The sequence below is a fragment of the Syngnathoides biaculeatus genome, chromosome 17 (genome assembly GCF_019802595.1).
Source record: "Syngnathoides biaculeatus isolate LvHL_M chromosome 17, ASM1980259v1, whole genome shotgun sequence".
Taxonomy (NCBI): Eukaryota; Metazoa; Chordata; class Actinopteri; order Syngnathiformes; family Syngnathidae; genus Syngnathoides; species Syngnathoides biaculeatus.
This window is the reverse complement of record NC_084656.1, coordinates 13,399,176-13,423,854: the sequence shown is the minus strand read 5'-3', so window position 1 is coordinate 13,423,854 and position 24,679 is coordinate 13,399,176. Positions and strand designations below refer to the sequence as shown.

General features: G+C 39.8%; 1 protein-coding gene across 1 annotated transcript in view; it reads right to left on the bottom strand.

The window, feature by feature from the left end:
* igsf9a (immunoglobulin superfamily, member 9a) overlaps nucleotides 1-24,679 on the bottom strand; it is a 51,225-nt gene that overhangs the window by 20,405 nt on the left and 6,141 nt on the right. The window contains exons 2-9 of the mRNA XM_061801807.1: nucleotides 16,463-16,557; nucleotides 16,127-16,327; nucleotides 10,671-10,817; nucleotides 8,225-8,373; nucleotides 7,666-7,777; nucleotides 3,898-4,039; nucleotides 977-1,122; nucleotides 77-219 (exon numbers count right to left, since the gene is read on the bottom strand). Coding sequence (XP_061657791.1) covers nucleotides 77-219; nucleotides 977-1,122; nucleotides 3,898-4,039; nucleotides 7,666-7,777; nucleotides 8,225-8,373; nucleotides 10,671-10,817; nucleotides 16,127-16,327; nucleotides 16,463-16,523 — 1,101 coding nt within the window. The 5' untranslated portion in view covers nucleotides 16,524-16,557. The remainder of the gene's footprint in view (nucleotides 1-76; nucleotides 220-976; nucleotides 1,123-3,897; nucleotides 4,040-7,665; nucleotides 7,778-8,224; nucleotides 8,374-10,670; nucleotides 10,818-16,126; nucleotides 16,328-16,462; nucleotides 16,558-24,679) is intronic.

Sequence of the window (24,679 nt, the reverse complement as noted above, 5' to 3'; positions counted from 1 at the left end):
GTAGGGATAATTAGTGAGCGCTGATTAGAAACCTTGTGTGAACATGGTTTCCATGGCTAAATCTGTTCTTTTTTACCAAGGACAGGTCAAGTGGTTCTCCATTCTTAGTCCAATCCACACGGAGCAGAGGAGGCTGAGCCACTGAGGAGCAGTTAACCATGCCACCCATGCCTGTAGGAAGATACGTTTCCTGAGCCATTGGAAGAGCCTGGGCAGGATCTGAGAAAGGAAAAGCATTTCAATGGCTTTCTGTTTTTTGTTTTTTTTTTTAATTATCACACCAGACTATTTCATCCACACAGGAAGTCACACCTGCTGGTGAGACTAGACGATGAATTCTGATTAGTTTGTAGAACAGATTGTTTGGTCATACTCAAATTTTACAAGTGTTACTATAGCTCTTAGCACAGGAGGTTTGAACAGGTCTCGATGAAAATAAAATCGTAAGGGAATAACTACGCAGTTAAATATGCATGTGTTTTTTTCTTTTCTTTGGATTTTTTTGTGACATAATGAAAAAAGACAAGTCTTAACAAGGGCATGCGAGGAGAAAAAAAACAAAACAATGGACTTCATTTACAAATAAATGCATATAAATGTTCTCATTCTGCAAAAAAAGCACAGCGTGGAAGCTTGAGCGAAGACGAAAAATCACGGATTCATGCATTTGTGCATACCGGCCAATTTTCGTCACACCACTTTGCATATGTTAATGATATGAATGAATGAATAATCATATCTAAAATGCTTGCTTGCAAGACAAACAAAAGTCTCGGGTCACTTGGAAGTCAAAGTACCACTGTATTGAACGAACAACACACTTGCCCTGGTGTACATGAGTAAAAATATTTGAGGAGTATATTTGTCACTCATTTAGCAATGCTAGGTATTAAAAAAAATGAAAAAAATAATTTTTATGTATAAGGTAGGCCTATATTGTATAATCCTCATATACAAACTGTACACAAAGACTTACGCATCACTGTGAGGATGGCAGAAGCAGTGGGCGGTGTCAGCAGGCCATTAGTTGGTGCGCAGGTGTAGTTCCCAGAATCCTCTGGGAGGAGACTTGAAATGAGGAGAGTTCCATCAACCATGATCTTCACACGTGACTTTAGTGACCTTCAGAGAAAAAAAAACACATTTTCAATTTGCATGGAACAAGCTATAGCGCCTTCAGAATCCCAATGAGAAACAATGCAGCTTTTGTGCGCTCGCCAAGGCTCTTTAACATTGTGGGAGGTTTTTTTTTTTCATTGTTGTTTTTGTTTTTCTCATTGTACACTTCTCCCCAAGGTGCACATGGGCGTTAAGGAAAATGAACTTAACTCTGAATGCTTTGTTCTATTGCAGGCTGCATAAAGCAATACACACATACACAACAAACGGACTCATTTAATTATTTAACGTCCTACCTGTCTTGCTTTAATATGGATGTGAACTTGTGACAGAATGCTATCGTTAGCTAACTTTTTTTTTTCCATACAAGCAATGAATCAAGTGACTAATGGTTACTCCTCACTCTGAACACAAGAGATTTACCGCCGACTCAGTGGCTGTAAGCGGCTTTTTAGCTTCATTTCACTACAAAATGAATGCATTTCACTACAAAATGAATGCGCGATTCGGTCTCGGAGCTCACATCAAAACGGTATCTAGCTGCAGACATCTGTTTCCACAATATAATCTCTGATAAACTCCCTATGCACGGGCCCCTCCAGCAGAGAATATTGTAATGAAAGGAAATTGGAACTTTTACATAGCTACATGTCCACACGTTTCCAATTACAAAGAGGATTGTTTTACAAAATAGGTTATCAGCAATTGTGTAAAACACTGTTACAAATAAATGTATGCATTTCTTTACACTGGAGTTTTACGAGCCATCCATTGTGTGAATATTAACGACTAAATTAAAACAAAATCAGCAATATATCAATTATAAAATAGGATGCAAGTTTTTATTCCAGGTTTTAGTGTAAGATCATATATATAATACCAGGTGGATAAAAGCACTTAAAATAGCAGCATTACTGTAGCCAATTATTATCCTGACACCCATGTTAATTAACTAACAGGGTTTGGTATATTTTTGCCATCTATTATTCACAGTAATGTTGAAACACTGCACCAAAGTTGAGTTTAAAGAAAAACATTGCATTCAACAAACGCCACCACTTCCTTCATAAAAGATATCACAAATTAGAAACAAAGACAAACAATAAATTCAGTAATGTGTGTGTTTGTGCCAGTTTATCTAAATTTTAAATTTTTGCATTTCTGGGTGAACTGGGTAATTGAAGTCTCAGTGAAAAGGAAATCGGGATTTACCTCTCTGAATTTAGATTCAATTCAATGAATTAAGTGTGCTTTTTGCAGTGATGGAGTTGCTACGCCATCGCCACCCCATCACACTGCCTCAACACAAAAAGTGTTGGTCAGCTGAGCGTTCTTGTGTCTTCTCTCCAACTTCTGTTGCTGGGATCTTAACTCCTCACTGAATATTATATTCCTCCACGTGACTACAACTGTCACACTCAGCTGTGCTGCTCATCCCACGTTCTTTACATATGCGACATCATTACAGACTTATGAACTATAGATTATACAGTGGTGCCTTGAGATATGAGTGCTGTATGCTGACATTTAACTCAACTCACTTTACAAGAAGAAGCACATTGGCCAGATAGTGAAGAATTCTAAAAAAAAAAATGTTTTATGTAACTAACAGTTGAAGGTTACTGTCAAACGAAACATAAAATAAAGAAAATTACACGGTGTTTATACCGTTATAACTCGCATATAAGCTTTTCTAAGGAACATCTCCCAGCTTAATGCTAACAAACCATGCAGAGCTCCACGGCTGTAAAATGGTTCTCCACGTGTGGCTCTGTCTTTATTATAGTTCCCCCAAGTGACCGACGCAAACACACCAGAAGGAGAACATAATGCACATTGAATTCAGGCAAAAAAAGTGGTAAAAATAGTTAAATTTTTTACTTTTTATTTAAGTATGTCATTATCATATGTTCTTTATGAAATGCAATGTTATACAGTAATGTCTTTCTTATAAAAACAAATCCTGAAATAGTTTGGGGGTGGATTAGTTTTGTGCGATATGATTGTTTTGAGTTACCTGCATGAACACAGAGCAAATTAAACTATCTCAAAGCACCGCTGTATAAATATTATCATCAAGCATTGTTACTCCACCATTGTACCAAACACTTTTCCCAACATTTTTTTCATGTTTGGAGAAATAACTAAAAGGGTGTGCATTCAGTTTCCACATACAGAACAATTTCCTCTTCCAAAGATCCCAATTTGCCACAAAAATCTTAAAGAAAAAAAAAATAAAAATGTAAATATCCACCATCAACAACATCCATGCTGTCTCCCTCGCACGCTCTCCCTAAGGATCTCTTTTGTGGAACTTATTTGAGATATTGTAAAAAGCCGCCCTCCATGAAATTTTGTCCTCTGCAATTTCAAGCCAATTTCTTTTTATGTTTTTGATGTGACATGAGCCAAACATTTACTTTTTTGTATTTTGTGGCGTTTGAGTGCCTTTGGTGGGAGTGACTACTTGTCATCGTCATTAGCAGAGCACGCACTTATCCACAACAAGCTGACACACACAATGGAACGCAAAAACACAAGGGTCTGTTGACACATACACACACACACGCGCCAAAGCACAAACACACACTTGAATGAAGAATATGTGATGCATAGAATATATGATATATTTCCCAAAGGGCCTCACATTGCTGTCCAACATTACAGTAAAGTATTTTTACTTCTTCTCTTTTCTTTTGCAAAGGTTTTTTTTTTTTTATGCTAAGAACAAAATAGAGTAAAATGTGAGCCACGGCATTCGAAAACAAGAGTACTTACTCCACGTGGTAGACATTTTCTCCTCCTTTCAGCCACACATATGTCATGTTTGAGGGGTCAGCCACAGCTTGGCAGCGAAGAAGTGCATTCTGGGATACATTGAGAGAGATGCTTTTGGGAGGCACAATGATGACAGGTGGACCTGGAGAAAGACAAAAACACCATATGTTCTCCTTGTATTCACTTGTGAAAGTTGTCGGGGGTTTTTTTTTGCAAACCGAGTCATTCACAGCATCTATTTTTTGATGAGTTGGGACTTATCATCATAAAAAATAGCATGATGCTCGAATTAAAGCTAAAATTTGTACCATTGAAAATTACATTTGAATGTTGCCAAATATCTATCCATCCATATTCCACACTGCTTATCCTCACTAGGGTCACAGACATGCTGGAGCCTATCCCAGCTATGTTTGGGAGAGAGGCGGAACTGGTCGCACATACATGATTACCTGTCAATCATTGTTTCCTTTAAAATCTCCTGTGTCTAAAGTAATGATGATCCTAACCAAGTAAATTAGCTGTCGAGAGGTGCTACATACTGTGTACCTCTACATACAGCCATGTATATTATTTACAAAGAGTTACTGTAGTAGAGTATAAGATGTTTGACTCACCATACAGCTCGTCTTTAAATAAGCATATCATGTCTACAATGGTCATCACTGATGAGTTTTATATCCCTACAACATGCTTGATGGATGTATGCATAAACAAAGCGTCAGGCTTTTAGACTAACCGATCAACTCATCCAGCAAACATAATGCATTCACTTTTAAATCAAGCAGCACATGCTCTGGCAGCATTTGCGCGGTTACATTTGGCTGATCATTATTATATTATATGCGACGAGGCTTTGGCCTGCACACATAAACAGCGAGTAGGTGAGTTTCCATCAAAAAACAGAGGTGCGGCTCTAAAAGAAAACTGCAAATAGAGGAAATTGTGAATGTGTGAGAGAACACTGACCATTTTTACAGCTGGGGATCACAAAGGAACTATGTACCATGATGTCCCATTATTTTGCCAGGAATAATAATTTGCAAAAAATGACAGTACTTAAAAAGCACAATGCAAGGAAACTAGTTCGCACTGGACGTTGTAGTGGGGACAGGTCAGGGAAGGGAAGAAATTTCCTTTGACAGCCATAACATTAACATGTACAAAATACTGTAACACAGTGACAATTCATCACAATATTTGAATGTTGTGCCACCCTGTATGCTTGCAGGCCCCTCACTAATACCTAAAAATCCCATTTGAATGTGTATATTTTAAATGTTCTGGTTATTGTAGTTAAATTTCCCCTCAAGTGATGATAAAAAATTCAGGAAGTTTGAATTTTCAAAATATTTTATGTAGTGGCGTGCTGGTGTAATCCAATTATGCAGGGTTGGACGCTGTTTCATCAATATGCAATATGCTAACATTTTATGGTGAAAATCTTCTCTAAGGTAATGTTATTACAAATCTGAAGCATTACATGAACCATTTGGCGACAAGTCAGGCTTTAGCAAAGCATCTTGAGGGGACGCGACAGGATGAAGCACAGAAGCACACAGCCACCGCGGAGCATGATGATGAGCCAAATGGGCCTTGCAACGTTCTCAACTAATTTTCTGGACACGGTGGCAGGTAGCAGATGGAGAAAGGAGGCTGCAGTGACTCAGCCTGACCACCTATAGAAGGCAGCGTATAAGGGCTAAACAATTCAATAAGCTTTTAATTTGGTATATCCTCTTGCCAGCAAAATATGCTTTCCATCCATCCATCCATCCATCCATTTTCTGCCACCTATGCTCTTCACTGACTGTTGAGCTTATGCCAGCTGACTTGCTGAAAGAGGCCAAGTACGGTACATCATGGATAATCAATCCCAGGGCACAAATAAAAAACCATGAATGTTTTTTACAAGTACATTTCTTTTTAACATTTAAGAACTTTTATGATAAAGAGTAAAGAGAAAGATGGAAATTGTCATGAGCAAGGAAGGCTGGACCACGGCCAACAGTGGCGTGGCCTGGCCACCGCTCTGAGCGGTTTTATCTCTCACGCTTTTGTTTATGCTCTTTAGTTGACTCATAGTTATCGGACATTGTTTCTTGTGTTTTGGGTCCTGCCTTCTTGGACTGTGTTGTCGTGCACAACTTTCGTTTACAATAAAAACCCACTGAACATCATATCATTGTCTTGGAGTCCTGCATTTGGGTCAGCCCGTGCACCGTTGGTTCGTGACAGAAAGCCTATGAAAAATAGGAAGAGAGGAACTGGAGTACTGCATGTGGAAATCTGGAATGGTAGAGAAGTATTTTAGAATAGTACAAGGCATGTACTCTATGAGGGCAAGAGGACATCGGTGAGGGGTGTTGTAGGTGTGGCAGAGGAATTTAAGGCGGAGGTGGGACTGCATCAGGGATGAGCCCTGAAATACTTCTTGTTTGCAGTAGTGATGGATAAAATGACAGATGAGATTAAACTGGAATCCCCGTGGGCCATTTTTGCAGATGACATTGTGATATGCAGTGAAAGTAGGGAGAAGGTGGAGGAACAATTAGAAAGATGGAGGCACGCACTGGAAAGGAGAGGTATGAAGATTAGACGTAGATTAGAAGTAAAACAGAATATATGTGCGTGAAAGAGAGGGGTGGTGGGGGAAGAGTGAGGTTCCAGGGAGAAGAGGGTGAACTTTAAATTCTTCGGGTCAACAATCCAGAGCAATGGTGAGTGTGGTCAAGAAGTGAAGAAATGGGTCCAAGCAGGTTGGAACAGCTGGTGGAAGGTGTCTGGTGTTTTATGTGACAGAAGAGTCTCTGCTAGGACGAAGGGGAAAGTTTATAAAACAGTGATGAGCCCGGTAATGTACAGATTAGAGATGGTGGCACTGAAGAAACGACAGGAAGCAGAACTGGACGTGGCGGAAATGGAGATGTTGAGGTTCTCTTTAGACGTGACCAAGTTGGATAGGATTAGAAATGAGCTCATCAGAGGGATACCCAAGGTTAGATGTTTTGGAGACAAAGTAATAGAGAGCTGACTTTGATGGTTTGGACATATCCATTCGGGAGATAGTGGTAAAAGGATGATAAGGATGGAGCTCAGGCAAGAAGAACTCCAAAGAGAACATTGATGGATGTAGCTAGGGAAGACATGAGTGGAGCTGGCGTTAAAGAGGATGATGCAAGACATGGATCAGGATGACATCCTGTAGCGCCCCCTAATGGGACTAGCTGAAAGGAAAAAAAAAAGATTTAAGATTTCAACTTGTTGAATGTGTTCATTTTTTTCCATTATTCTCAGAATGGCCATTTTAACTGGATTTTTTTTTTAAATTTTAAGATAAAGTGATGAAACCAAGTCACTGATGACAGCTCGTCTTATTTTATTTTTTTGATGCAAGGTGCTATTAACACAAATATCTATCTTAACTGGGTTCCGCGACTGACTGGCAACCAGTTCCACAACTTCATGGTGTAGTCCACCTTTAGCCTGATGTTAGTTGGGATAGGCACCAGCAGTCCAGTGACTCTTGAGGATAAGCGGCTTGGAAAGTGGATGGATGGATGGGAAGGCTGGCAGTGATTAAGAATTGTGTTCAACTTGAGAGTCCTTCGGCCTTCTATGATGATGCAAGAGTGGGTAACTCAAAATTGCTTTGGCTCACAGCTACTCCAGAACAGACATGAGCCGTCCCAAAGGTACTGGCGCGCAAACATAAAGAAACGTACACAGACGGGCAACGGAGAGACTGACAGACAGACAGATACTGACCTTTTATCTTTACTTTTGTCTCGAGAGTCGCATTTCCTTCAGAGTTGGAAGCGTGACAGGTATACTGTCCTGCTGACTGCACGCTCACTGCCGACAGAGATAACGCTTCCTCCTGACACACGATATGACAGACACATGGGGGTGTATCACACCGGCACATTCGAGAGAATGGGTGAATGGTTAGTATGCACAATACTGTACTGAAGCTGGAAACATAAACTACACAGGAGAGAAAATACTCATATACTAGCAGAAGGTTTGCCAGTTTTAAACAAGAAAATATCAATCAAGTATGTGTGACTAAAATGGGAAACAAAGAGCATTGTAAATGTTTTTTGTAGCTATCAGCAGGCACAATCCTTTTGCAATATGATGATGCTTACTAATACACATAAATTGCTTAAAAAAAAAGCCCAAAGTCAAATATTTTAATTCAATCTCATGAGCAAAAAAAAAAGAAAACAATATGTTTGATAATTTAAGCAAGTACATTGTTCATTTATTACAGCCCCTTTTAAAAAATATTATTTCTTTAATCATCTAATCTGTCGATACATACCTGATTATTCCCTATTTGAATCACACTACCATCCTTCAGCCAGGTGATGGTTGGAAGAGGATTCCCAATGGCAGCACAGACAAGAGAGAGGTGAGCTCCAACCACAACCTCCAGGACAGGAGATGGGGTTTTTGTGAAGGTAGGGGGCGCTAGAGAACAAAAGAAGAATCACAATCGTCTTTATTTTGCCATGCACGTCCAAAACACTCAAATCAGCTCAACTACGACAACACATAAACAGTTGACAGAGAATACGTTTGAGAGAAAGACATTGCGAGAACAGTCACTGAGGAATAAAGGTTACTAGTATTCTAACAATGTTGGCACAATTTTAATGGGGGCTAATAATCATAATTATAACAAAATAAACACATGATAGATAGATAGACAGACAGAGAGACAGACAGACAGACAGACAGATAGATAGACAGACAGACAGAGAGACGGACATAGACAGACAGACAGACAGACAGACAGACAGATAGATAGATAGATAGATAGATAGATATAGATAGATAGATAGATAGATAGATAGATAGATAGATAGATAGATAGATAGATAGATAGATAGATAGATAGATAGATAGATAGATAGATATAGATAGATAGATAGATAGATAGATAGATAGATAGATAGATAGATAGATAGATAGATAGATAGATAAAGTATAATTGTAAGATAGCTGTTTAAGAAGTTAATTCCAAAAGGGTAGAAGCTGTCGGAATGTCTTAGTTTTAGTTAGCAGTGTTCATTTTTTTAACATTTCTTAACATTAGCAATATCAAGATTATATTTTTTGCATGTATAATTATCATAAAGTCACAATGCAGTTAATGGATTGAACTTATATAGCGCTTTATCTACACTATCACAGTGCCCAAAGCGCTTTGCAAAGCCTCACATTCACCCATTCATACACCAATGGGTAACTGATGCCCTGCAAGGTGCCGTCAGGCCCGCTAGGAGCAAATTAGGGTTCAGTTGCTTGCCCAAGGGGACTTCAACACGTGGGCAGTTGTAGCCGAGATTCCAACCAGCTATCCTTCGGTCAGTGGAGGACTTTCTCTACCTACTGAGCCACAGCCAGCCCAATACATAAAAATGACAATAAATAAAAAAATAGAATGCTGGAGCCATCTGTCAGACTTTGGTGTCTGTCCAGCTTTATACTTTTGACATTCCTTTTTCCAGATTTGTGTGTGTGCATGTGTATGCAGGTTAATGTGTCATTTTGCAGCCGAAACAATTTGAAAAGTACATGTGATCTACCCTTCAAAATGTAATTGTGTATCATTATCTTTTTTTTTCTTTTACATTTTACTATTATCTGCAGCCAAGAGCTCTCCAGGGGCTTATTAGACAGTTTAGTTGCACATGACATTATTCTTTTCACCATTGTCTTCTTCCAGAGCTCTTGCATACTGTCAGGGCAATGACAATCGTACTTGAGGTGAAGAGGATGTGAAGAGCATTCCTAGACGGCATATCATCACTCTCATCACTTACCCGTCACTCACATGCGACACACGTGGAACTGTCAAGCACATTTGTGTATAACGCCACCTCAAATAAGGATAAAGTATTCAAATTATAAAAAATTTTTTCTAAATATATTTTTTCCTCCCAAACAAGATGCAACAGCTTTCCCCCGTTTTTAACTTATTTGGTTGAAATATTCATCAGGGGGGCGGCACGGTGGATCAGCTGCTAAAGCATTGGCCTCACAGTTCTGAGGACCCGGGTTTGATCCCAGCCCCACCTGTGTGGAGTTTGCATGTTCTCCCTGTACCTGCGTGGGTTTTTTCCAGGCACTCTGGTTTCCTCCCACGTCCCAAAAACATGCAACATTAATTGGACATTCTAAATTGCCCCAAGGTGTGATTGTGAGTGCGGCTGTTTGTCTCAATGTGCTCTGCGATTGGCTGGTAACCAGTTCAGGGTGTACCCCGCCTCCTGCCCGTTGACAGCTGGGATAGGCTCCAGCACACCCCGGGACCCTCTTGGGGATAAGCGGCAAAGAAAATAGATGGATTTATAAGGTGTTTCATTTTAAAAAATAATAATCATAATCAATTCTCTTTAAAGGGAATTGTCACTATAAGCTTGCTTATCAGCAAAAATTAGTAGAACTTTGAGAGAAAAGTGAAAAGAACTTTTTTAAGATGTTTACCTGTAAAAAAAAAAAATCATCTTATATAAATGCGATTACAAACAAAATTTTAAGTATAATGGGGAAAAACAGAGGTGATGTGGTGTATTGCTGTACAATATGTTTCAGAAAATGAACTAATTTATTTAAACAAACAAGGTCTTTGTGAAAGCTTGGATGTCATTTCAGACACAGTTATAATAGTCATTTTTAAAAATCCCCATCTAATTTGAGTGACGACTGCTCTTTGCTGCCAGTCCAAAAAAAAAAAAAAAAAACAATGACAAGATCCTCACCAATCACAGAAAGCATAATCCAGGTGCCATTTCGAAGCTCGCCTCTAGGTTTATCTAATGAAAGGATCCGGCACTCATACGACCCCTGGTCATCCAGCTGCAGGCTTCCCAGTTTCAAAGTGGTGTCGTCCACCAGAGACACCCTCCCTGCAGAGACACGAGTGCAAGTAAACAGCAGAGAGAAGGCGACAGACTGCATGCAAAATTGATGTGGCTGAGATTTGTCAAAACATCAGTGTAATGTTTGTATGTGGTGAAACACGATTTTGTTTCGAGACAATTCCTGTCACTGGCACATGCACACACGTGAAAAAACCTAGCCAGCATATGCGCGTGCACACTCGGATATCTGATCTCACAGTTGCCAGGTAATGGCTCCCTTGGCAGGTACGCTCGAATCATCAACATTGGACTCATTTATTTGTAGCTCTCTCTGGATGTGACAGGGCCGTGCACGAGGTGAAAGTGTCTATATAAACAATACATAACGGAGACTGACCTCTCTGAAACATCTCTAAAAATTCAAGCACATAGCAGTTTGGTGGTCACTAACATGTTATTGTGTCGTGAATAACACAAGGTTCAAAGTTCCACAAAGGTTCGGTCCTGACAGACAGAGAAAAGCAGGAAGTTATAGTTAGCTATGTTATTAGCGATAACACACCCTATTTACTTTTCCAGGCTGCCGAATGGAACTAAATCCACAGGGAATAGAAGGGAGGGGCAAAGTACACTTTCATCACAGACTGGATTTCAAAATCCAACCTTCGACACATGGCAGTGGACAATCCTCGTGTTTACTAGCTCAGTGTGATAAATAGGTCACCATGGCACCGCAGCGGAAAGGTTGGGCTGAGGCGAAAAAGTGTGACTGGGAGTTGTCAGATAAAAAGGGAGAGAAAGTTGTGTGGCGTTGCCCCGAGAAGAGAACTTACATAGAGTAATGCCACCATTTGAAAAATGACTGATTTGAACGTGAGATCAATTGAGTGTGAAGTACTATGGGTTAACACAGAAACAGTATATAGTCCAACAACTATAGAATTGACTATAATTCTACAAATCTCCATTCATAGGAGACGTAATACTTTCCTTTTCTTTCTTCTATTTCTTTCTGTTTCTTTATGTTATCGAAGTAGACTGGATACCACACCGTAAAAACAAACTAAACTGACAAACATTAACTTCTGTCTATACAAGGGGTGGGCAAACTACGGCTCGCAGGCCACATCCACCACGTTGACCAATTCAATCCGGCCCACCAACAATTGGTACAGAATTGCCCAAATCATACCAAAATCATAATTACATTCATAGTAGTCTACTACTTAAGGAAAGCAGCGGAACGGTACATTAATTTCCCCAAAAGACTAACCAGAATGCAATTATTAATTGGTTTGCAACATTTCTGAGCAAAGCATGATCGCTTTGATATGGAAGCAGCTCCTTGGAATTGGCCCGCCTGTCAAATTTTAAACGTCAAATGTGGCCCCTGAGCCAAAAAGCTATACTGACAATTGCATGACAACGAATAATGTTAAAATGTTACTTCCTTTCTCTACCACTCATCCTCAACAGGGTCACAGCCGTGCTGGAGCCCGTCCCATCTACTGTCAGGGAGATGCACGTACCAGTCGTCCACTGTGCTTCCTTACATATAAAGTCTGAATTATTGATACACATGGATGTTCGGGTTTTGGTTGCACACAAAGGAAGATGTTTCCCCTCCAAGTCTGCTTGTTTCCTGTCAAACTGTACTAGAAGATCATTGGCCATTTGGATCAACGGATCAGCCGCAGAGCCAATGAAAGCTGAGATAAACGAGTAATCCCAGTGCATACATTCATGTGTTCATGTCACAGAGGAAGCAATATTAGCCATGTCAGTCGTGCACAAAATCCTAACATCTGCACACAGTCTGTTCTTGTGGATTAGGAGGTGATTTATGCAGGAAGAACACACTAAAAGCACAGACATCGAGCTGTATTTATTTTTCACGATGGCTGCGGAGGGACTCGGTCCTGTTCACACAGTTTGACACTAATCCTGTTTTTTTAACAGCTCCATTAAAACTTACATTCCAAATCTTTTGAATTTTTACGGGGAAGGAGGTACGAATCCATTGATTCTCACACAGTGGCAAATTTATATATTATCTTGCTCAAAGATTAAGAATGGACAATAATCCTCTTTTATAAACTGTCCATTTATTTATTTATTAAGTGAAAACAAGAGAGGCTAACAACAAGGAAGCCAAAGTTGAATTCTGGGTCCTGAAGCCAAGCCCACACAACACCTGAGTACATGACCTGAGCAGGTGAAATCCACACCTGTTGTTCTTTAAAGCACTCATTTCCCATGATGCACCTGTTGCTCCCACAGCCAAGTCGCTCTGTGAAGCAGCAGATTACAAAGCACCCCTTTCAAACCTTTTGTGTGGCTACAGGAGTCATTTTAATTTCTCACGGGAGCAGAGGAAGATAGGTTTACTATTTTTGTTTTGTTTTGTTTTTTTCCCTGGACTGGATGATTTACGGCTAGCGGAGCTGTAGACAAACGTCGCAAAGTAAATTACAAGACAAAGGTTAGAGAAATTTAAGGGGTCCTGAATAACAGCATGTTTCCCAGCTTTATCTGGCACTGTAACATTCATTGTTATAAAACATGACCTCAGAGCACGTTGATGGATCGTCCTCAGAGAGCGCCACAACAGGCCGACTGTCCTTTACGGGTCTTGGCTGGAATTAAATTTGGCTCCACTCCCACCAACAGCGATTCGTCAGTCAAAGTTCATGCTGACTTTATTGCTATGTAAATGGCCGTGTCATATTTCCTGGTCAGGTAACGCAAAGGAGCGGCATCTCGTGCACGCGGATGACAAAGGAGCTGACCCTTTGGCACAACACACAAAAATGTTCTGATAGTCTACTTGGTATTGTGATTACCTATGAGTTAATTCTGTTTTCATTTCAAGTTATGGAAATTTAATTTTAAATACAAATAGTTCTGAGTACAGTGGGTTTTTTTTTTAAGTTCTTTTTTTTTTTATTTGAATGGCTGGAGTTTATTCAATTTAAAACATCCTTTACAAGACCACACCATCGTTGTTAAAAACATGTCATTTTGATTCATTGCTACATCCTTCAGGGGAATCGCAATCTGACATTTAAATGTGCCACCAAATGCTTTCTTGTCACTTCCTCAAAGGTGTTGACAGACAGCGTGAGTATACTCAAGTCACGAAGATGGAAAACATTATTACCTTACGTGTTGAACAGCAGTAACACAATAAAGCAACAATCTCCCGACCTCAGGGAAAACCACAGAGAACCTTGGAAGATGAAGCTCCAACTCTTTGATGAATTCCAAATAAAAGGCTTAGTCACACATCGGTGAATCATTCTTTTTTTTTTTTTTTTTTTTTTGCAGCCCACTGAATGAGCACGACTATAAATAAAATAAATGGAGGTTTATAACCTGAATTATTCACAATGAGATAGCATTGAATTTATAGTTTAGCAGTCTGCTTTTCAAGTTAAAGCAAGCAAATTTTGTAACATTTGAATAATAAACTGTTAACAATTTGAGATAAAAGCCTGGCATGAACAAGTTGTCTTTTGTGGATCCGGTAATCCAAAATTCTCTAAAAAAACACAAGACAACTTGCAAAAACAGAAATTTTGTAGCCAAGTGTTATTATTTTTAATTTATTTAACTCAAACGCATTATGGCAGTGAATGGGACATGTCAATATCAAAGTTGCCTGAGAGAATTTTTTCCATTTCACTCCACAAAAAGTTAGTTGGGTGAGTTAGTTAACTGTATTAAGTCCAAACTTTGTAACTAATATGCTCTTAGAAATGTAAGCTCGCACTTGAGAAAAAAAATAATTAAGTAACTGTAATCAGCCTTCTTCTTCTTTTCCTTTCGGCTTGTCCGGTTAGGGGTTGCCACAGCGTGTCATCTTTTTCCATCTAAGCGTATCTCGTGCACGTTCTTCTTTAACACCCACTGTCCTCATGTCCTCCCTCACAACATCCATCAACCTTTTCTTTGGTCTTCCTCTTGCTCTTTTGCCTGGCAGCTCCATCGTCAAAAGTAACTGTAATCAGCCAATGTAGATAAAAAGCTCAAAATGTGTAAGCTTGCCATTGGCGGACAATGACAAGGTGGACATATTTGCATAATGCTAGCATTTAACTAGCACATGTAGACCTTCACTCAGTAAAAAGATTCAATTAGCAAGCTAAGTGTGTGATCTTAAACTTAAAACTTAAACTTAGCAAGTCTAATCTTAAACAAACAAACAAAGATTTTATGCCAATTGCTTTTTCACCATGATAGAGTAGACATGTTAAGCTTGACAACACACACTACAGTATGATTAAAATTAGAGAACGTGTCAATGTTTACTCTGTAACTAGCCAGTCTCTCAGTCTTTTAATGATAGGGTGGCCATTTCAGAGATACATGCTGAGGGAGACAACTGTGATATCCAACCCACCCTCCAGTGCTGGTCCACTGCATGACAAAGATCCAACCCGCCAAAACCAGCCTATTTTATCATGGAAAAATATGTTTTTAATTCTTGATCTTTGAGTATTTTGGCAAAACTATTGCAAAGACCAGATAATAACACACAAGGAAAGGGTGTTAAACAGTGAACAAAATGCTTAATATTTAGTCTTCTTTAACGGGTATCAGGTTTGTTGGACCCCATTATTATCACAGAAAAACAAAAAACATTTTTTGGAGGGTTTTTTTGGTTGTTTTTTTTCACTGGTTTTACTTTAAAACCGTTGCATGACTCTGTGGCAAGAACCACAAAAGGTGCAAGGTAGAATTTCAGTTCAGAAGAGAACTACTCTGACAAAAGGCATATCTGCATCGCCCAGTCCTACTCTTCTTTTGTCCGTTCATTGCTGGTGAACATAAAGGAAAACCGGAGCAGCACAAAAGTACTCTCGGTGCATTGAAAGTTGTTTCCCCAGAAGACATTCTTTGTTTTCAAGGGCTGTGAGCACAAAAGATGATGATACATCAAAAGCAAAATCCGTAAAAGTGCCTCTCAAAGAGGGTGGTTTGAAAATGCCAAAAAGGTGTGGTTGTTTGCTTTGTCTAAGAAGAATATTTTCTTAGGAATGACAGTCTTTCCATGGAAAACAATTGAATTCAACTTGAGCTTTTCGTTGTTGTATTCAAATTGAGTTTTTTTTTTTTTTGGAGGAGGGCAAAAGTTTCCTGTCCAATTCATTCTAGAATGACCAATCCAATTAAAACTCCCTCTAAATGACACACATAAAATTAGCCTGCTATGTTGCAGTGATCATAATGGTACGATAGTGCTTCTAGAGCCATTTTTTTTCTACAAAATGTAGCTGCACCTCCAAGATATTTAGCAAAGCATATCAACGTGAGAATAGAACAGTTTAGCACCAGCGTTCACGTTTGCTCACCCTCATATTGTGGATGGACATGAGGTGCATACGATCCAAATTTGATCAGAACAGGGATGTCGAGCCCTTGTCGCACCCATTCAACCATGCGTGGTGACCCAGATGACATTTCAACTGAGTCAGACGGATGAGCACTGCAAGTCAACTCTGCTACACCGCCGACCTTTCCACCCACCTCTGGCATTCTCCCATCAATAGTCCCTGTCGGGTTATGAGGAGTAAAATAATACATGTTCTCAATCTTCATGTGACATGAGAAATAAAAATACACTCAATGGCGGGCAAAAAGCACACAAAATGTACATCAAGTGAAGAGTTGCATGCAAATATACTTACAAAAGAGGCAAAGAAGAGGCCCCACTAACAGAGTCTGCAAGTAAGATCTTCTTGACCCCATAGCTGTCGTTCAATCAACCCGAGGCATCCTCAATCTGTTGGCAAAGGCACACAATTGTCACACCCACATTAATAACTTGGCCGCAGACACCCAAACGACCATCTGTGAAAATGCTACAGCTTGAAGTTCTATTTCTGTCATCATTTTACAGACACGGGGTGGTTTTTATATAGCTTTCAGTGATTGGAATTCATCCCATATCATTACACAAATGGGTAAAGTTGCCTCTGTAGCCAGAAAACACCCTGGCCCTTATATCCTGCCGTGAAAGTAAATGTCATAAATGTTGTGTATATCTTCCAAGAGTCATGTGCATAACGACACCTTAGTGTTTTATTTAGAGCGCATCAGTGAAGGCATTTGGCTCATGCGACACTCAAGGACGAAGATAAGATGATCTAGTGGCATCTGATACTGAAGTATCAATGCATAGGTTGACAGCGTCACTCCATGTGATCAACTTTTTCTAAGATTTGTGCATGTATGTGTTTGTGTGTGTATGAGGGTTAGGGTTAACCCTGATTCACGACATGCCAGGGTGTAGCCATGGGCCAATAGCCTCTCATTCACACTATCTCCTTTATTATCGCCCATTTCCCCTCTTTGGCCCAATCGACTTCTTCCACGACGATCACACCATTTTTAGCTAATACAGTAAAATATACAGAATTTGGAACCTCAAAACCTGTTGCGTGGTTTTTCTGTCACAACGTGTCCGTAAATGTCTGATGTTCAATCCATTGGTGTACAGTGATCAGCCGCCAGTGGTAATTTTTCATGCAATTTCAACGGCATTCAGTTGTGACAATTGGTGTTGTGGATTAGATGATTTAGTTCGCGACATGAATGTTACATATTCACAGTTCTCTATTTCCAGCTTTGCGGAGACAGCTTGGCCCTTTTCTTTTCCTGCATGACTGTGCCCCAAAGCACAAAGCAGGCTCTATAAAAGGTGTGGTTGGGTGGCTTAGCCACATCCAGCTTTGGGATGAACTAGAAAAAACTTTGTGAGGTTTTCTGTTCTTTTAACATTATTGACCTCTGACGCCAATCCCAGTTAGCTTTGATATATAATAGAATCTGAAAGGTTACCTCCTCAATATTTTTCCCCACTCTTGGTAAGTGTAATGATTGAGTGCTGCATGGTGTTGCCTAAATTTTCTAAACTAATGAAAAATCTCCTATTAACACAACACGAGTGATGATGAAAAACATTTCTGAAAAAGATCTTTTGTATTTCCAGCATCAGATCAAGGGCAAAGATAGATCGGGGAGAGGAAAATTATGCAAGAGCTTACACAGCATCCTTCTGACCCACCTCTACTTGTAAGCAAAGGTTTCCAGCCAAGAAGCTATTGTCACAGCTCTTTGTAAATGAAAGTCACATTGGGGGAGTGCATGCCCCACACAAAGGATAATAACAGAGATCAACAGACATCGTCCCTTGACGAGTGGGAGTCCCCTTGTGTTGACAGCCTTTCTGACACTATTGTCTTTCAACGATAGGTGGACAAAATACACTTTCAAAAAGTTTAATGGAGTCCAATCCCTGCTTGGACAAAAGTGTATTGACATAGAGCTGCCAATGTCACCTGACTCCAATGGTTCCATGCCCTAAGAGGTCAACTGTCGGCTGGGTTTAAGACACCAAGAAAATAAGAACAGCATCAGAGATCCTGTACCCAACGCCCATGGCCGAAGGTTAAAGAAGATGATGGTGTTGGTTTTGAACAGCTCACTTAGCAGATTTATTCTAGGCTGGATAACGAGTTGTAGTAGGGTACACTCACACTATGGTGTAAGATGTGGGCATAAAGATCGAACGTTCCGGCACAAGAACCGGACTGGTGACTGATGTCCAAGTGGAGGTTAATCACTGTAGGTGGCTCAACGGTGGCCTGGACAGTGGAAAGCTGAGTCGCAGAGGCACAGAGGCAGTCTATCAGAGGAGTTCTATCCACACATACAATCTAATAATCCATATTGTTCTAATCACTCAACAGTGTTGTACCACTTGGTTGCTCGGACCAACAGGTGAGTGCAAAGGACAAGAAAAGCCTACGCTCAAAGAAGGAGCAAGTAGGAGTGAACTAGGAAAAACACCTTTAAAAGAAACTGCGAAGCTGCAGCAGCAGAACACTGCACACAGCAACACAGTAAATTATTTGCATTCTAACTGTATGAACAACATCGAGGCTGGGAAAAGATCTGCCACTACCAAGATATGGCCGAACTACACTATATCTAAAATATTGCAACGTCGAGCCCAAAAGTGACACTCCATTGAATTTTGTTGTTGTTGGATGCACACATTAGCTAATACCATTAGCTTCTATTAACTGCCGCCAAGGACCCATTGCTCTCAAAACAGTCTAGGTTCCCATCATGGTAAGGTTATAATCATGTTTTTGTTTTTTTTTTAAATGTCAGAAACCCAATATGAAGACACATGGGAAGTCTTTTAAATTGAAGGAAGAAAATAAATACATCTTACATTTAACAATAAGCATTTCCCAGTACCAGTAACTTGAAAATGCCCCCATTTTTGTTTCTGTTCATCTACAAGGAAGGAAGTGCTTCAAAAGGTGGGGAAAGTGAAAAATACCATGAAAATGTGGACCAATTGTCTGTACTTCCCTGAATTAAAAAAAAAAAAAAAAAGGATGGCAGCGTCAATGTTTGCTTTGACTGTCAGAGCTACTTTCGTCTTCTATAACCCAAAGAATGAGCAAAATGTTCTTCCAAAGAGCAGGGAGAACAGAAAGAAAGACCTAGACAGCCGCTGACATATGACTGCCTGATGGCCCCTTGTCATTTCCCATGACATCATCAAAAATACGATTGGTTGCAAAGTCTCAATAATAAATCTCAGATCAACTATAAGGATTTGTCCCAGCTGCGTCAATTACAAAAGACACATCAAGGGAATCAACTATGGTAAAATGGTTTTATATGTGAGAAATAACTATTTATACATTTATTTTTCTTCTTTTTCTTTTGGCTTGTCCCGTTAGGGATCGCCACATCGTGTCATATTTTTCCATGTAACCCTATCTCGTGCATCTTCTTCTTTAACACCCACTGTCCTCATGTCCTCCCTCACAACATCTATCAACCTTTTCTGTGGTCTTCCTCTCAGTCTTTTGCCTGGCAGCTCCATCCTCAGCACCCTTCTACCAATATACTCACTCTTTCGCCTCTGAACATGTCCAAACCATCGAAGTCTGCTCTCTCTATCCTTGTCTCCAAAACACCCAACTTTGGTTGTCCCTCTAATGAGCTCATTTCTAATCCTATTCATCCTGCTCAGTCCAAGCGAGAACCTCAGCATCTTCATTTCTGCTACCTCAAGTTCTGCTTCCTGTTGTTTCTTCCAAGCCACAGTCTCTAATCCGTACATAATGGCCTGCCTCACCACTGTTTTATAAACTTTGTCCTTCATCCTGGCGGATACTCTTCTATCACATAGAACACCAGACACCCTCCGCCAACTGTTCCATCCCGCTTGGACCCTTTTCTTCACTTCCTTACCACACTCACCATTGCTCTGTTTTGTTGTCCCCAAATATTTGAAGTCGTCCACCCTTGCTATCTCTTCTCCCTGGAGGTTCACTCTTCCTCCTCCGCCCCTCTCATTCACGCACATATATTCTGTTTTACTTTTACATATTTATTTTTAATAGGTAAAAATAATTCAACCCCCCCCCAAAGGTCAAACAAAATAGTTGAACAGATGGTGTCCAAGTACCAAGGCTTCACTGTTATCTAAACACTGTATAACATTTATGTACTGTGCAATAACATACTGTATACTTCATTGTTATTATATTATTAAGGATGCCAGATTTTATCAAGCTATTTTTTTCTCCTACTTGCTATGTAAAAGTGTTTCTATGGTGACTCAGTAAACGCGTGAAATATGAATTAAAACCATACAAACATCATACAAAATAAAATTTATGTGGATGCAAAAAAAAAAAAAAAAAAAAGTGGATGAATTTAGTTCCATGCTGGTCTGAAACGGCACACAATTACATTGAATGCATCATTTGGAGGCCGATTAGGTTTTCCAGTATTGTTTGACACGTGGCTGTTGTCAAGATAAGAGGCAAACATCCAAACAACTAAATCACTGTACAGGCAATGCAAATTCCATTGTCAAATTTTGATAGGAACTGACGAGCACAAGACTCGGACACTTTATTGCGGGTACAATGTAGTTTCCGCTAGTTACTGCCTACTGCAACTTTTACCAACTGCCAACCATCTGTTGCCAGCCAAGACTTCCCATTTAAGCAGGGTGGCAATGTAAGTAACCTGTGTGGGTGCCGTAGTCTCGCCAGTTATGATGTGGGACGAGAGTTCATCAGTCTGCGAGAAGTACGAGTACAGAAAGAAGCACAAAACAATAAATGAGACAGAGGCCTTCTACTGAGTTCTCTGTGGAAGAAGGGAAATCAAATTGAAGAACAGCATTCTCCCGTCTACAATACCCCTCAAACCTACAAAATCCTAACACCAAAATGACTGCAGAAATGTAAAATAAAATCCATCCATCAATTTTCTGAGCCGCTTATCCTCACAGGGGCCCGCGGGAGTACTGGAGCCTATCCCAGCCATCATCAGGCAGGAGGCGGGGTTCACCCTGAACTGCCTTAAAACAAATGCATCCATTACATTGGGGTGAAGGTTTTTCCCAGTGTAAAAGATTCTCCATCTCGTAACCTTCCTCTGTGGTTTTTCAATTTATTTAGTTAACAAGTTCATGCTAACTTGACCGATAGAATACTTTTTTAAACTCTTTTGAATCAGTTGATCACAAGCCTAGGAAGAACAGATCGTCCAATACTCTCTGACACAGCCAATATGCAATGCAAAGATGTTTAATTTGTGAGCACAATTTTGATGGACACTTTTATTCTACTCTGCAAGACATGGCGGATATGAAAGAGTTCAGTTCTTGCAGCGGAAGTGAAAAAGTTGTCAGCAGAGGTGCTCCCTTAGAGAACAAGTGGGGAGGGTGGATAAGTCATAAATCTTTTGGAACATAATAACTCAGTTTTTGTCAAATATGAATTAGGCAGTCAAAGTTAGATTAATGATGTGTGGCATATTTTCTTGATTGCAACCAGCCACAGAGTCAGTGTGAGAAATACAGTACAGTATAATGTTGCAAAATTTCTGGAATCTTTTCTTTACTACCTTTCAATGTTAGCATGCACCAACCACATCACGATGCACACAGTAAGGTTGTGGGAACATACAGCAGCAATATGAAATACATAGTAGTGGAGTGGAGTTAAGTGGGATTTTGAAGTCCAGTAGACAGAAAGATAGTATTTAAATGCATTTCCCGCTAGAAAAAGTGGTTGCCAATATGCTTATTTTTGTTCACAGTGGCTTACTTTAACCAGGATCCCTCATTGCATCATGGCCATGGTCTATTGGGCACTGTCTCTGTGCCATAAAATGCCTTAAATCCACGCAGGCTGGCAATATGTGCATCTACTATGCCAACAAATTAGCTTAGTTAGCTGCAGCCAACCAGCTTTTGTCAATCAACTGCCACAATATGTTAAATTAATCTTGCATACCTATATATAAATTCAACTGTCGTGGTTGAGAGAACGACTTCCTGATCCAGATAATCTGCACGTACAACTAGGACTGTCAAAATGGCATCAGATGTAAACAGATGAAGCTCTCAGCACTGTAGCTCTTGTCACAATAAAATATGTTCTGTACTTTGATTACTTTTTATTAGAATGCAAAAATTTGACTTGTTCATAGAGCTACTGCTGATTGCTACATCTGTACAGTACCTGTTACTCGTGGAAAAAAAAAAATCCATTCCTAACCACTGATGCCACACAACTAGCCTGACATATAGATATACTTATATTCTTTTTAACTCGATGTAATCTTTACAATTTCATTGACTTAAATGTTACATCGTGCCTATTAGTATTTAGACTGAGACACAATATAACTCAACTTTGTTTATACAGCCCTTTAAAGAACAGCCATGGCTGTAAGTGTTGTACATAATAAAGATCAAATATAAAATACAATAAATAAAATATTATATACTTTACTAAAATTACTTCTAAGCACTTTAAAGCACAACCACTGCTGTAACAAAATGCTATACATTTTTAAGACTCAAACATGAAACAATAAATAAAATATGATGTGCTTTACTCAATTTACAGGATGAATCTCAAGTTAGGAAAAATAATTACTGACTTAACCTTGGTCGTGGTTGTTGGACTTAGGTTCTTTTTAGGGATGCCATACTATCAAATAACTTATTTGAGTTAATTCTTTCGTTTCACAGTAAGGCTCAGCTTTGATTGACACTGTTAGAAAGGGATTAATTTAACAATATGCTGAAAAAGACAACCAGAATGCATATGCAGACAGGGAAGGAGAAATGTCTTTTTTTTAAGCTGCAGTGGGACTTAAACTGTTACCTTGTGGTCCCAAAGCCCAAGTTCCTATGGATGAGCAATTGCTTGTACTAATTAGAACAGTAGTGTACCAAACCAAGAACTGTTGCAGACCGGGGACTAGCTTCACTTCAAGTAATGTGATTACCGTAATTCTCGGCCGACAGAGCGCACCTGGTTGTAAGCCTCACCCGGTACACTTGTAAAGGAAATACCATTTGGTACATAAGTAGGCCACAGCCGTGTAAAAGCCGCAAGTGCCCACATTGAAACTGACATTGAAACACGAGATATTTACAAAGAATGACGGTACACAGGAAGTTTAATGCCGTGCTAACAGAAAAAAAACATACTGGTAAAAATCACTGAGACACAGCAGTAACATGCTAGTGCACGGCTAACAGAGCCGGACCGGTAAAATTCACTTCCTCAGCACATATATTCCACCGGTCTCAGTCTTACCTTTTCCGCTCGAGTGCCCCCTTGCAGCCGTTAGAAAAAATCCACAAATTAGCCGCATCATCACATAAACTGCAGGGTTGAAAGTGTGTGAAAAAAGACATGGTTTATAGGCCGGAAATTACGGTAGGTTGATAATAACCTTCTCCTCCTCACAAACCTTCTTGTACATATGGTACTCTTGAGTATGAAACAAAAAAAAAAGATCAGATCTTCAGTAGCGTTTTCATTTGACAACTGGGCCCCCGTGCGAAAGGCTGAGAAACAATTACACAGACTGTCAACAGCTGCAGCCCGTCTTCCAACACACTCCCATGCATCAACAAACAGCACGACGTTCAAACACTTTTCCACAGTCAAAGTGAATCTGATGGGTGAAAATCCACTGTAAAGTGCACGTTTATCGTTGTCTGACTTGACATCCCGATGTTTCTATCCTCCTCTTTTCACCTTTGTACAAGCTTTCTGAAGTTTGTTCATGAATGTATAAATAGATCCGAATGGAAGCTGTTGCAATGATTAAGCTGCAGGGGCTTCCCCTATTTGGCACATAATGATCAGTTGATTGTCTCGTCCCTTCCAGTTGACTCCCTCTTGATAACTCATCAAAATGAAAATCAAGCAAGCTCGCACAATATCCGACATCTGAAGGGGGGCCAAAAATGCGGGTCAATCGAAATCTTGTGTTGCGAATGGAAGACAGGATTTAATCTCTATGGCAGAATAGTTAGGTAATTAAGAGAAACGGGGAAAGAAAATGGGAAATTACGACAAAAACAGCAAGAAGACAGATGTGAGAAAAAAACGCATTCTGCACCAAGAAAAATATCTGAATTAAACCTCAGAGCAAACTGACAACGGTGAAAAACATCGCATGGCAACATACATTAGAACGTCCGTTGATATTTGCTAAAAAAAAACCTTCCGCGCCGATGATGACTAACACATGCATAAACATAACCTTGGTGACAGCACAACAAAACATTTAAAAGTATCATAAACAAGGAGGTGATTCGTGATAGAAAGCCAACAATCCCATGCTGATTTATTAACTGGCACAAATAGAGACGCGGACAGACAAACTGTACCAAAGTGCCAGTGTTGCTGTTTTAATCTACATAAGGAGAGAAATGGAGGACCAGCTGATTGATTATGGTTCTGTAACGCATGTATCAGCAGTTCTGCCCCCTTTAACTGGAAAGGTAACAATAAAGGTGATCCCACGTTTGTTTTTCAATGAAATTCTAT